This window comes from Neofelis nebulosa, chromosome 16 (genome assembly GCF_028018385.1).
Source record: "Neofelis nebulosa isolate mNeoNeb1 chromosome 16, mNeoNeb1.pri, whole genome shotgun sequence".
NCBI lineage: Eukaryota > Metazoa > Chordata > Mammalia > Carnivora > Felidae > Neofelis > Neofelis nebulosa.
The window spans coordinates 58,526,667-58,541,088 of NC_080797.1; the positions used below are offsets into that span (position 1 = coordinate 58,526,667).

The 14,422-nt window shown below is 41.5% G+C and overlaps 1 protein-coding gene across 3 annotated transcripts in view; it reads left to right on the top strand.

Moving 5' to 3' along the window:
• Positions 1-14,422, top strand: part of MYO1D (myosin ID) — a 377,669-nt gene that overhangs the window by 217,787 nt on the left and 145,460 nt on the right. For all 3 annotated transcript variants that reach the window (XM_058706014.1, XM_058706013.1, XM_058706015.1), the window contains exons 18-19: positions 4,416-4,560; positions 5,107-5,211. In XM_058706014.1, the coding sequence (XP_058561997.1) occupies positions 4,416-4,560; positions 5,107-5,211 (250 nt within the window). The remainder of the gene's footprint in view (positions 1-4,415; positions 4,561-5,106; positions 5,212-14,422) is intronic.

Genomic DNA, 14,422 nt, shown 5'->3' on the forward strand with positions numbered 1-14,422 from the left:
AAAAAATGTTTAAAAATGCAGAGGAAAAAAATGCTTTAATATGTATCCTATTTGCCTTTTGTAAAAAGAAAAAGAAAAGAAAAAGAAAGAGGAATGATATCTCATAAAAAGGAAAAAAAATCAAACAGTAATTACTGAAAGCAAAATTACCTCTGTTCTCAGATCTAATACGATCAATGTTCACTGTAAACCTTGGCAGGCTTTTTAATGCACAGGTAAGTGTTTTTCATGAATGGTATCTATAACCTGCACTTTTGACATAATTTAAAAAGTAGCTAAGCTGTACGTGAATACATGCTCACTATGGTTTTTTTTAAGTGAAATAATATGGAAATATGTAGGATATCAAGTTGAAATTCTCCATACCTCCTCTCCTCTCCTCCCCTCCATCGTATTTCCTTCCCCTGAGATAATCACTCATTAACAGTTAGTTTGCACCCTTATATATGTCTGTGTCTGTGCATTTACAAACACATGCCCCCATGTAAGGGACAGCATGGTATAATGGTTAAGAACACAAACCCTGAAGCCTGGGTCCATGTTCAGTCTCTGTTGCTGCCTGGTTGTATAACCTTGGGCAAACTAGATAATCTCTCTGTGCCTCAGTTTCCATACCGTATTATGGTAAAAGTAGCATAATAGTAGTACCTGCTTGTAAGGTTGTTGAAAAGATTATGAGTAAATAGATCTATGAAGCATTTCAGATAGTAACTGACACATAATAAACACTGTAGAAATGTTTGTTCATACTAAGAGTGTGTGTGCATATCACATATCATTTGAGACTTTTTTCCTCTCTTTTTTTACACAAATAAGGTTATATGACTACTTAAAATTTTTGGAGGGGCACCTGGGTGGCTCAGTCGGTTAAGTGTCTGACTCTTGATTTCAGCTCAGGTCATGATGTCAAGGTTCAGTGCATGAGATCGAGCCCTACGTTGGGCCCTATGCTGGCAGCATAGAACCTGTTTGGGAATCACTGTCTTTCCCTCTCTCTCTTTCTCTCTAAATAAATCAATAAACTGAAAAAAAAAATTGGGGGGGGGGGGGAGACCTGTCCATGACAAGAAAGATCTATGTAGTATTTTTAATTGCCACCAAGAATTATTGATTTGACTGTGTTGCACTGTGACCTGTACAGTCTTCTTTTTAGATTTTGATGGTTTTGTATATGGCCTATAATTGATTAATTATTGCAAAATTCAGTTTATTCGTTTAGCAGATACTTACTCCAGGCCAACTGTGTCGTGGTCACTGGCCTAGGTTCCAGGGATATGGTGACAAAAAATAAAGATATAAGAGATAGTCCCAGCCTTCTTGGGGCTTAGGTTAATGAGTACTTTGACAATAACGCATCTGCTGTGTCTGCTAACCTTGCGCACACACAGACACACGCACGTGTGCACACACACTAAATGAATCCTGCCAGTTGTGTTAATCTCGTCCAAAGGCAGACTTTTTCTGTTAAGGGCCAGATAATAAATATTTTAGGCTTTATGGGCTACATATGGTCTCTGTCACATATTTTCCTTTGTTTTGCTCTGGTTTTGTCAAACATGTAAAAACTATTCTTAGCTCACGAGCAGCACAAAACCAGGCCATAGGCTGAATTTGGCACAGACTGTGGTTTACCAACCCCTGATGTAGTCACTGTATCCTACTTAATTTATTCTTAACTTTTTTGATCTGTGGACTACTGAGAAATTAAAGGATTCCACTCTGACCACGGTTTTTGTTTGTTTTGTTTGTTTTCTAAAATCGCAGCCTGTCTAATCATGGTTAAGCTCGCTCCTGTTCCTCACAGTAATTCTTTTCCATTCTGGAAAGACTAGGAGCCTTCCTCATGCTCAGCTTTGTCCCCCTTACCATGTTGTCGAGACTGGTGATTTTTATGGCCTCCATAAACATGTTGTTGGGGGCTACATAGGTTTATAGATGACAGTTTACTTATCAGATGCCCAGCATGCCTCTGGAGTCAGTCATGTATAGGCCTTGTCCTGGGCCACTGTGGGTAGTGAAGAAGGGACAGACGGACTGGGCACTGAGGCCGAAAACAGACCAGCAGATAGAGCAAAGACGTCCCCCCACTGAGAATAAAATTTGGAACCTGAGGGCTAGTTGGGGCAGTTGCTCAGCAAGCCGCTTAGTGTTGTAGGATGTGCCCGTCACCAGTTGGCCTTGACTATGACCACCAACTGCTCCCAGCCTGTCATTCTGCCAGCCTTTTGTGGAATGACCTTAGGACAGTCTGTCCCATTGGAGTGTCAGTTGGCCCCAGAGAGCAGAGAAGAGGATTTCACTCTTAGGCTGAGCCTTTACTTCTTCCATGGCTGTTGTTTTTGTATCCTGCTACCTTTGACGCTGTCTGCTGCAGCAGATGGCCCCATCTCACCACGGGCAGCCATTCTTTGTGCGGAGAACTGGCACATCTCCCACCGTGAGATCCTTCACCGCCTGTCCTGGCCACCAGCCCTGGCTACTTCAGGCCCAAGGACTGTCCGTGCCATTTCTGCTGAAGGGGTTCCTCTCCTCCCACCAAGTGGACCGCACAGTTCAGCACTGAGCCACCTCACCAGCAGCTCGAGCCCGTCTGCCTCGAATCTCTAAGAAATGCTTCATGTCTTTCAGTTCATTGATATCGTTCTCGTTTGCTGGTGCTGCTACAGAGTTTTTCCTCGTTTTTATATTTATTTGGTTATTTCAGTAGGAATTTAAGAGAGAAAAACAAACCTTTAGGCTCAAGTCACCCTCTTGAAAATGGAATACATCTTGGGCAAGTCTTAGATGGAAGCAGTCTAATATTTCGTGTACCTACTTAGGGGAGAGAGCACCGCCTCTCCATGTTAGGTGCGTCTCATCCTCATGTCCTGAGGAAGCACAGCCAGAGAACCACCAGCCCGATTACTCCATCTGATAGAAAGAAGTTCTGGGGGCACCTGGGTGGCTCAGTTGGTTAAGTGTCTGACTCTTGATTTTGGCTCGGGTCATGATTTCATGGTGCGTGAGATCGAGCCCTGTGTCAGGCTCCGTGCTGAGCATGAAGCCTGCTTAAGATTCTTTCTCCCTCTACCCCTGCTCTCTTTCAAGGAGCAGGAGAAGGAGGAGGATGAGATGGAGTTGGACATGTTGTTATTCTGGGTTTGCTTCCATTCCCCTGCTTTAAGACGGCATAAGTGCATGTAGGGCTCAGATGGCTCTGATAGAATAAAACCTTTGTGCTTGTTTTTCTCAATCAGGATTAGATTAACTTATGTTTTTAGTTACTTGGGCCAACAATCTCAGAGTCGTCTTTAAATTCTCCCTTATTCTCTTGCTCCCACATCTAATACATCGGCATCTCTCTTGGCGTGTCCTTCAAAACACATCTTGGCCCAACACCTGTCTCTGCCTCTACCATTCCCTCTGCAATCCCAGCCATTGATCTCTCCCATGTGCATTACACAAAGAGCCTCCTACCCACTCCAGCCTTCTTTCACACAGCAGTTGGGATGATCCTGTAAAGCAGGGGTCAGGTCATGTCCCTTCCTTGTTCAGAACCTTCCAATGGCTTCTAGTCTCATTCAGAGTAAAGGCCAGAGTCCTCACAATGGCCTCCGTGGCTGTGTGGATCTGTCCCTGGGCTCCTCTCTGGCCTCCCCACCTGCTCCCCTCCCTCACACCCTTCCTGCTGCAGCTTCACAGGGCTCCTCACTGGTCCCCCAACCCACTCAGCAGGTACACACTTTAGAACCCTTACACTACTGTGCTCTTCCTGGAGAAGACGCTCTTGTTCAAATATCCACGTACCCCCCTCACTTCCTGAATGTCTCTGCTCACAGATCCTGATCAGTGGTGCCCCCCCCAGACCTCCCTATATTAATAACACCCCAAACCCGTTCCTGCTCTCCACTGCACCCCTGTCCTTCCTTCCTTGCCTGAGTTTCTCCATAGCACTTAGCATGTCACTCATGCTTGTTGGTTTCTTTTCTGTCTGTCCCTGCTTCTAGAATGTAAGCACCTAGCAGAAAGGACCTTTATCCGACTGTTCACTGCTGGGCCTCCACCGCCCAGCATCAGGAGTTTAGTAAGTGCCTAGGAAGCATTTATTGATTGAATGAGTGATGAATCCAAACTCTGTGTGCTCTAACTATAACTGTTAGGAGAACCCATGTATCATGAAGTTCTAGTTGCCTTCAAAACACACAAGTGACAAAGAAAGTTATGCAAATCTTTGTCTAACAAGCTCTGTGTATATTTTGGAGACCTTTGATTTTTGTTTGTTTGTTTGTTGTTGGTGTTGGTGTTGTTGTTGTTGTTGTATTGAGTAGTATGCAAGTACTTTGGTTTAAATTCTGCTGAATGGCAGCTCAGTTATTTTGGGGAATGAATGGGATTGGGTTTGTAAATCCTAATATATTTCGATTATTGACTTACAGATGGAGAGCATCCCAGCTCATCAAGAGCATGCCCGCCTCTGACCTGCCCCAAGTCAGGGCAAAGGTTGCAGCCATGGAAATGTTGAAAGGTCAAAGGGCCGACCTGGGGCTGCAAAGAGCCTGGGAGGGCAACTATCTTGCTTCGGTACGTCCAGGAGAACAAAGTACAATCGACTCCTGCTCCCTTTACAGGAAGGATTTACAGAAAGGGAAGAATTTTTCTGCAAGAATTTGTGGAAAGAACAAGACACCTACAGAAGCTAAACTTCTATAAGCGATAAGATACTAAACAAAAAGATTTTGTTGCTTCTAACTGCGCAATATTTGATGTTTCCCCTGCTTTAAGAAAGGTCGTCTGTGTCTCTGTGCCATATGTATTAGGTACACTCCACAACCTAATTTTTACACATTTAAACATTGCCTTGCATAAGTCAGCAGCTATTTTTAATTACCACCTTTATATTAATTATTCCCAAAGCAACATTTCATTCTCCCTCCCGTCCCTTATTTTAAAAATTTTACAGGCCCTCCGGTATTATTGTAACACCCCTTTAGCTGCTCACCATCTGGGATGGGAGATAAAAGTGTGTGTGTGAAACTGAGCATGGTTACAAAGCAGGCAAGCGAAAGATTCCCTTTTCATCTAAAATGCTAAGCAGACTCATTTTGTCATGTTTCCTTTTTCTTTCAGAAGCCAGATACACCTCAGACCTCAGGCACTTTTGTCCCCGTCGCAAATGAACTGAAACGGAAGGACAAATACATGAACATCCTCTTTTCCTGTCACGTCCGTAAGGTGAGGCGGGCTTGAAACAGACCTCCACGGGAAGAAAAGATGCATTCAGATGAACTTAACCTAGCCGTGACTGCAGGAAGACATCACACAAGGTCCATCCCTAGCTACACCACCAGTGAGCTCTGCCTGCCTGTGGGGAGGCATGGGTGTAATGGCTGATGTGACTTCGGCTTCAGGGATAGGTTCTGAAGCCTTTGTAAGGGAAGTGGAGATTTTTGGTAACTGTTTCTAGGGAGGAACCTCCCCGAGATCAGGGATTTGTATTTTACTGCATGTGAGTCTTTCCTAGCACGTGCCGGTCTACCTTGCATTTCATGGGCATTTAGTACCTTTTTTTTTAATAATTATTTTTAATATTTTATTGATTTTTGAGAGAGAGAATGAGAGAGTGAGCACAAGTTGGGGAAGGGCAGAGGGAGGAGGTCAGAGGATCCAAAGCAGGCTCCGGGCTGACAGCAGAGAGCCCAACACGGGGCTCAAACTCACGAATCACGAGATCATGACCTGAGCTGAAGTCGGATGCCCAACCGACTGAGCCACCCGGCACCCCAGATGGTCATTTAGTATTTTTTTTTATACATGTTTTATTACTACTTTAAAGGAGGGGAGGGAGGAAGGACATAGTTTAGAAAAAGGAGAAGGACAGAGAATTTGGGAGGTGGGGGAAGGGGGAAGTTATGAACTATGAATATAGTTGCTTATCTGAGGCAACACATGGGTGTGGACTGTTATTTACCTGCAGATGATGGCCTTGGGGCAGACAGAAGTGTGGAAGTTGGAGAGTGGAAGGCAGGGGACATAGTTGGTTTTTTAAAATTGTAGAATGCTTGTTTTCAAAACATACAGAGGACATTGCAATAATTAATAAAAGCATTGTGCAAAATTAAGCAAATAAACTTCAAAATATTAATGAAATGGGTGAATTTAAGAAAAATATTTCCTAGCTTGACCCCAGAAGAAATATTGACATAAATATGCCAATATATTCCCAAAGGAGGAAAGAATTATCTCATAACAAAAGCCCAGGTTTGGGTGATTTTACAGTTGTTTTCTTTCAAATCTTGAAACAATACACAATTGCAATGTTATTCAGGTCAAAATAATGAAATATTTTTCCATTGTAAGTTTGGCAAACTTTAAGATGTTGATAGCAACCAGTGTTTGCAAGAATTTAGAGGAAACACTGTTGGTAGGAGGCCTTTTGAGTGAATAGTTTGGCAATAGCTATCAAAAATTTAAATGCTCAGACCACTTAATCTAGGAATTCCACAACTCAAGATTTATTGTACAATATATTCACACGTATATCCAAAAATAGAGTTTTATATGTTGTAACAGCCAAAAAACTGGGAAAAAATTACATAAATATATGATTAGACAAATAATTGTGTATGTGCACCGTAGAATACAGTGTAGCTATAAGATGAACAAAAGAAGGATAAATGTTAAAGAAACTTGAAACCATGGTTTTCCAGTCACTCACATCAAGCAAGGGAAGACGGCGATTCCTAAGATACAAGAAGTAAATGAGCGAGCCCTGCAGTTAGCTGGTTTACTTCCTTGAGAGACTTTCTAGTCTGTGGATGAGTGGGGAAGCCAAGGCAGAGCTCAGTAGACTCCGCTAGTGAAACAAGAGAGCTGAGCTGGGAGACATCACACAGCTGGAGTTTGCAGAGCAGAGAGCCAGAGAACAGCATGCTGCATAGGGGGACCTCCAAATAGCCTCAGAGCGTCCACAGCAGGTGTTCATCTGGGCGCTGCTCAGCATGTGCATGTGAAGCAACTACCCAAGGTCAGAGAAACAACCACCCCAAAGGGTAAGAAGCAACAATGGCCAGCACTCACCAAGGGTTGCAAATAGTACCTGCTCCCACCAACCTTTGGAAAAACCTCATGATTCATTGGATACCAGGGGAGAGTACAGACAGAAATCTTGGCATTGCTCTTAGGGAGTAATTAGCCCTTGACTAAATGCTGCCCTAATCCCAGCCAGCAAATCTTGAAAACGTGACCCAAAAGAACCATACAGTTTCCAAGAAACCTGTGCCCCAGAACAAAGCTCAAAAATATTTATGGGAATGCAAACTCTCTAGCACCCAAAAGATAAAATTCAGAATTCGTGCCATTGGATCCAAAATTACCATGCTTACAAAACAGCAGGAAACTACAACCTATAATGAGAAGAAAAGTCAGTCATTCGAACTGATCCAGGACTGACATAGATTATAGAATTAAAAGACAAGGTCAGAGGCACCTGGGTGGCTCAGTCAGTTGGGCATCCGACTTTGGCTCAGGTTGTGATCTCATGGCTCGTGAGTTCGATCCCCGTGTCGGGCTCTATGCTAACAGATCAGAGCTTGGAGCCTGCTTCGGATTCTGTGTCTCCCTCTCTCTCTGTTCCTCCCCTGCTCACGTTCTGTCTCTTTCTCAAAAATAAATGAACATTAAAACAAAAAAACAAAAGACAAAGTCATTAAAATAATTGTTATGCATATGTTACGGATAGGGATAAAAAACAGCCTCTAAGGTCTTTTTTTTTTTTTTTAATTCACTTGATGAGATTAACAGCAGTGTAGGTATTGCAGAAGAAAGATTTGTAAACTTGAAGATACAGCAATAAAAGTACCTGAAATGAGACACAATGAGAAAAGGGGGGGAAAAGATGCCACCACCTTAAAAAAGAGCAAAAAATTAGGACCCTGCAAGACAATGTCAAGTGGCCCAATACACGTGCTTGTGGAGTCCCTGTAGGAGAGAAGAGAAGGGGGAAATTTAAAATATTTGAAAAAATAATGGCTGAAATTTTTTCAAATTTGATGAAAACTGCAAACTCTTAGACTCAAGAAACTCAACAAACCCCAAACACAAAGCAACATGAAGAAGGCTGTGCCAAGGCACAACATGATCAAATTGCTTAAAAGCAGCGATAAAGGAAAAAAAGAGGGGCACCTGGGTGGCCCAGTCGGTTGAATGTCCAACTCTTGATTTCGGCTTAGGTCATGATCTCACAGTTTTTGGGATCGAGCCCCACATCGGGCTCTGTGCTGACAGTGCGGAGCCTGCTTGGGGTTCTCTCCCTCCCTCTCTCTCTGCCCCTCCCCTGCTTGCTCATGCTCTCTCTCACAAAATAAATAAGCATTTTAAAAAGAAAAAAGATGGAGGAGAAAGATGAGGATGCATCAGATTCCTTGTCAGAAAACAATGCAAGTGAGAAGATAGTTGGATGTGAGAGCTTCTTGTACTGAAAGAAGACAAAGGCTGTCAACCTAGAAGTCACCACCCACCGGATACATCTTCTAAAAACCAAAGTGACACGGGGGCGTCTGGTGGCTAAGTCTGTTAAGCATCCGACTTCAGCTCAGGTCACAATCTTACCTTTTGTGAGTTTGAACCCTGGGTCGGGATCTTGCTGTCATCATGGAACTTGCTTTGGATACTCTGTCCCCCTCTCTCTAAGCCCCTCCCCTGCTCATTCTCACTCTGTCTCTCTCTCTCTCTCCCTCAAAATAAATAAACTTAAAAAAATTTTAAATAAATAAACCAAAGTGAAGTAAAGACTTCTTCAGACTTATCCAAAAATATGCATTACAGGAAATGTTAGAGAATGTCCTTCAGAGAGAAGGAAAGTGATTCCAGATGGTAATATGGGGCATACACCAAGGAATGAAGAGTAAGGGGAATGGTGGCCACATGTGTAAATAATATTTTTCTTATTATTTAAATTTTGGGGGCACCTGGGTGACTTAGTTAATTGAGCGTCTGACTTCAGTTAGGTTGTGATCTCACAGTTCATGAGTCTGAGCCCCACATCGGGCTCTCTGCTGTCGGCACAAAGCCCACTTTGGATCCTCTGTCCCCCTCTCTCTCTGCCCCTACCCCGCTTTTTCTCTCTCTCTCTCTTTCTCTCAAAATAAATAAATAAACTTTCAATCAATCAATCAATCGATCCCTGAAAAGACAATTGCATACCAATGCTCATAGCATTCTTCACAGTAGTTAAGGTAGAAACAACCCAAATGTCCACGGACAGATGAATAAAGAATACATGTATCCACACGATGGAATACTGTTCACCCATAAAAAGGAATGAAATACATGCTACAGGGTGGATGACCTTGAAGATATTATCTGAGTGAATAAGACACAAAAAGACAAATACTGTATTACACTTCTGTGAAGTAATAGATTAGTTGCATTAATAGAGAAAGAAAGTAGAATAGTGGTGACCCCGGGCTGGGGTATTCAAATATTCTGAGGAAGAAGAGATCACCTCAATATGATACAGACTTTTTAACAAAATAGATAGTAACTTTTTTAAAACTCCGAATGAAATAAACATCACCAAGGAAAGCTTGTTGACAGTATGTTGGAGTCTAATTCTGAACTCATAGATCTAGAAACTCTTTTAGAAGTAAACCTGGAGTTGATCAGACAATCAAGAAATGGCTTTTGCTGACCAGAATCAGACACAAAACCATATATAAGCCACAATGTCGATTGGTGAATTTCACAACAGAATGTATCATTTTATTGAATTCTCATATCTACTATCTAGGGTACTCCCTTTCTAGTATCAAGCTATATGAGAAATTAGTAATCAGAACAGTTGACCAAAGAGCATTGAATGGTTGTAAGAATTATGTCATCTACTATGGAAAAACCTGATGTCTGATTCTGTCGTTCCAGTGATGACAGTTTGATGTCTGACAGCATGTCTCTACCTGGACCCCGCTGGATAAAAGCTGAAAAATTCTTATTCATGCTCCTGTGTTTCTAAATTCAGTGGAAAATAATATTTCTTCACACTATGCCTTAAATAATTTTAATTTTTTTTTTATTTGAGTATAGCTGACATGCAGTGTTACATCAATTTCAGGTACAACATAGTGATTCAACAACTGTCTACATTGTGCTATGCTCACCACAAGTGTAGCTATCATAGGTCACCAAACCACACTATTACAATATCATTGACTGTATTATCTATGCTGTCCCTTGTATTTCCATGACTTTTTCATTCCATAACTGGAAGCCTGTTTCTCCTACACCCCTTTATGCAAATGCCCATCCCTCTCAACCCCCCTACCCTCTGGCCACCATCAGTTCGAGTTTGTTCTGTGTATTTATAGGTCTGACTCTGCTTTTTGTTTATTCGTTTTTTATTTTTATTTTTTTTAATATTTTTAATGTTTATTTTTGAGAGAGAATGATAGAGTAGGGGCAGAGAGAGAGAGGGATACACAGAATCCAAAGCAGGCTCTAGGCTCTGAGCTGTCAGCACAGAGCCCAACGTGAGGCTCAAACCCACAAACTTAAGATCATAACCTGAGCCAAAGTCGAAAGCTTAACCAACTGAGCCACCCAGGCGCACCATTTGTTTTCTTTATTAGGTTCCACATATGAGTGAAATCATATGGTATTTGTCTTTGTCTGTCTGACTTATTTCACTTCACATAATACTCTCTAGGTTCATCCGTGTTGTTGCAAATGGCAAGGTCTCATTTGTTTTTATGGCTGTGTGATATTCTATGATAGATATCTCACATCTTCCTTATTTGTGTAATACTGCAGTAAACATAGGGGTGCAAATATCATTTTGATTAGTGTTCTCATTTTCTTTGGGTGAATAACCAGTAGCAGAATTATTGGATCATATGGTATTTCTATTTTTAATTTTGTGAGGAGTCTCCACAGTTTTCCACAGTGGCTGTACCAATTTACATTCCTACCAGCAATGGATGAGGGTTCCTTTTTCTCCAGATCCTCACCAACACTTGTTATTTTTTGTCTTTGATTCTGACCATTCTGACAAGGTGTAAGGTAATATCTCATTGTGGTTTTGATTTGTATTTCCCTGACGACGAGTGATGTTGAGCATTTTTCACGTGCCTGTTGACCATCTGCGTACATTTGGGAAAATGTTTGGGTCCTCTGTCCATTTTTTAATCATATTGTTTGCTTTTCTGGTGTTGAGTTTAGATAATGCCTTTTTTAGAAACTTATCAATCCCAAGGACATGCCAAGGTAAACTTGGTATGATTTCAGTAAAGCCCTTTCCTTTCTGCTTTGAGTCTTTCTGAAACGACCACTTTCCATTAACTACAGTTATAAAATGTCCTTAAAGGTGGGAGATGTCTGCAAATAGCTGCCTTCACCAATAATGTGTTTTCTGTTGGTCTAACTCTCCAGGGGAACTTTATCTCTGGCCCCCTGTGGTGGTGACTAAAACTATAAATAGATTCTTTGGTTGAGGATTGCAGCATGGGAAATAGAAAGAAATAAGATGAGATCTCATCCAGTAGTGAGTCTGTGAGCCAATTTTTCTATTACTTTATGAATTTAAGAGAAAGAAAAACAGTGTTCCTATGCCATAATTATTTTAATTAACTTTGAATTTATAAATTTATATATACATGTTAAAATTTTCTCTCTGCCGCTTAGATTCTGCTGAGTTACGCAACATAAAGCTCTTTCCTTGGTACATGATGTCCTTGCCACTCACTTGCTCTGTTTTAAGGATGATTTGAGTTGTTAAAACCCAAGGTAGAGATTTATGACCTGTTCTCCTTAGAAATTACATTTTTATGTAAAAAGGACTGTAATATTTCTAAACAGCACTTCAATAACATTTGTGCTTTGAGGTTTTTGTCTTCTGGTTTCCAGGTTAACTCATGGACCCATCACAGAAGGAAAGTCCTCTCCACTTGACCAGTGTGCTCTGTTGTTGTTGACTCTTGTGTGAACTCATGAAATTATGCAACAGGCTTTTCTTTTTCTCATGTTCTTGTGCAACGCACATGTATTTTCTCATAAGATTTTGCCCAAGAGGAGGGACTGCTTTTACTTATTATTCAGGATCCACTGTAGATGCTCTGTAGTCTCCATACTCTAAGATGGATACAAATGATGAGTGGATTAGTGTTCTCCAACATGAGTTTCACAGGCCAGTGTTCTGTTGAATGTATATTAATTTGTCTTTAAAAAGGATTCCTTGTATCCTAATTGGTAAATGCTGGGTTCAGCAGTTAAATATACTCTTTAAGGGCAGAATTCTCAGAACCTTTAATATATTCATGGGTTACGAGTATCCCTGGGGAGGCCATGGTTTGCAGCGTTCCTCAAACCTACCTGACTTGGAATCCCTTCTTTCACGAAGCCTCATCTGAGGCTGGTGTTGTGTAGAACCACTTAGAAAAAATGCTGACACAGAAGCTCCACAGTCACCTTGTTTCAAGTCTTCTGACAAGGGCCACCTCCCTTTCATGGCAAAAACCATTGCTGTGTGAAGTAAATAATTACTATCAAGAGTAGTATACTACCACTTGGACTCTAGTTTCCTCTTAATTACAGATACCATTTTTCGTCAAGTTGAAGGCTGAAAAATATGCTTTGGTTCGAAAAGAAATGTTTAGCAAATTGACTGATTTCTAAAACTATGAAGCAGAAGGGAGGAGACCATAAAATTCAAAAACCTAAATTTGGGTTTGCTGTTTCCTACCCTGCTGTGTCCCGTCTTACCTGTCCTAATTGAGTTAGCTGTGGATCCTGCCAAAGGTAACGGTGTGTTCAAATTTATCTCTGACTGCTTCACTTGCATCTTGAAAATGTGGTCTTGGGAGCAGGGATGGAGAATATATAATCACAAGTGTGGCTTCCCCTTTACCTTGGGGGGAGGGGGGAGGCGTTTAGTGTTCTTCATTGTTTTGTTTTGTTTTGCTTTGCTTTGCTTTTCCTTCTGAGGAACTTTTTCCACTGAGGAACATGACATTATAGTGGTTCAGAAATTTTTTGTGCTCAGTTTTGATTTAACTATTCCCCAAATCTAAGATTGAAACATCCCAATTAGCATATAGATCATTCCTTGTTTATGAAATGTTCTGAGGTTAATTCTACCTGTTAGGGAAAGATTTACCTACAAACATGGGCATACTCTGACTCTCTCTGGCACTCTACAGAATCACACAGACATGTACATTTTCTCCCTATCCCATTATCTAGATTTATTTTCTTTTATGTGAAATTATTTTCACGTGTTAATTTCTTATCTATCTCAACTACTAGACTCAGATTCTTATTATAACCAAGGGCTTCATGTCGTTCCTTTGTATATCATCAGCAGCTTATAGAGTGCTTAAAAATGCACATGGCAGGGCGCCTGGGTGGCTTAATAGGTTAAGCATCTGACTTTGGCTCAGGTCATGATCTCACAGTTCATGAGTTCAGGCCCCACGTTGGGCTCTGTGCTGACAACTCAGAGCCTGGAGCCTGCTTCGGATTCTGTGTCTCCCTCACTCTCTGCCCCTCCCCCACTCACACTCTCTCTCTGTCTCTCAAAAAATAAATAAATGTTTTTAAAAAATGTACATTGAGGGGCGCCTGGGTGGCTCAGTCAGTTAAGCGTCTGACTTCAGCTCAGATCATGATCTCACAGTCTGTGAGTTTGAGCCCCGCATTGGGCTCTGTGCTGACAGCTCAGAGCCTGGAGCCTGCTTCAGATTCTGTGCCTCCCTCTCTCTCTGCCCCTCCCCTGCTCATACTCTGTCTCTCTCTGTCTCAAAAATAAATAAAAACATTTAAAAAAATATTTTTAATGTACATTGCAATTTTCGGAAAAAATTATCAAATTATTTAATTTAAGGAAATGCTTACCAGTATAATTTTTTTCTAATTAATAGGAATCATGTGTTGGATTTTAAATGTAGGAAAAAATGGGGCACCTGGGTGGCTCAGTCGTTTTAAGTGTCCGAATTCAGCTCAGGTCATGATCTTGCAATCCATGAGTTCGAGCGCCGTATTGGGCTCTGTGCTGACAGCTCTGAGCCTGGGGCCTGCTTCGGATTCTGTATTTCCCTCTCTTTCTGCCCCTCCCCAACTCAGCTCTGTCTCTATCTCTCAAAAATGAATAAATATTGAAATAAATAAATACAATCTTTTTAAAATGTAGGAAAAAATTAATTCAATATCATTTTTAGCTGTCTGATTATAGAAAGACCCTTTTCTCCATGAAAGTGTGAGTCTATTTTTAAGGGTAGCTACAACCAAGTAATACGGGGTTGCAAGTACAGACACAAATGTTTCTCCTAGATCCACCTGGGACGGTTCCCGGGGCCGGTCAGCATTCTGTGCAGAGTATTGTAGTGATGGCTGCTGCTGAAGGATCCTGCCCTCCAGAGACATAGACTCTGAAGGAAAAGAGTAACTCATGGGACAG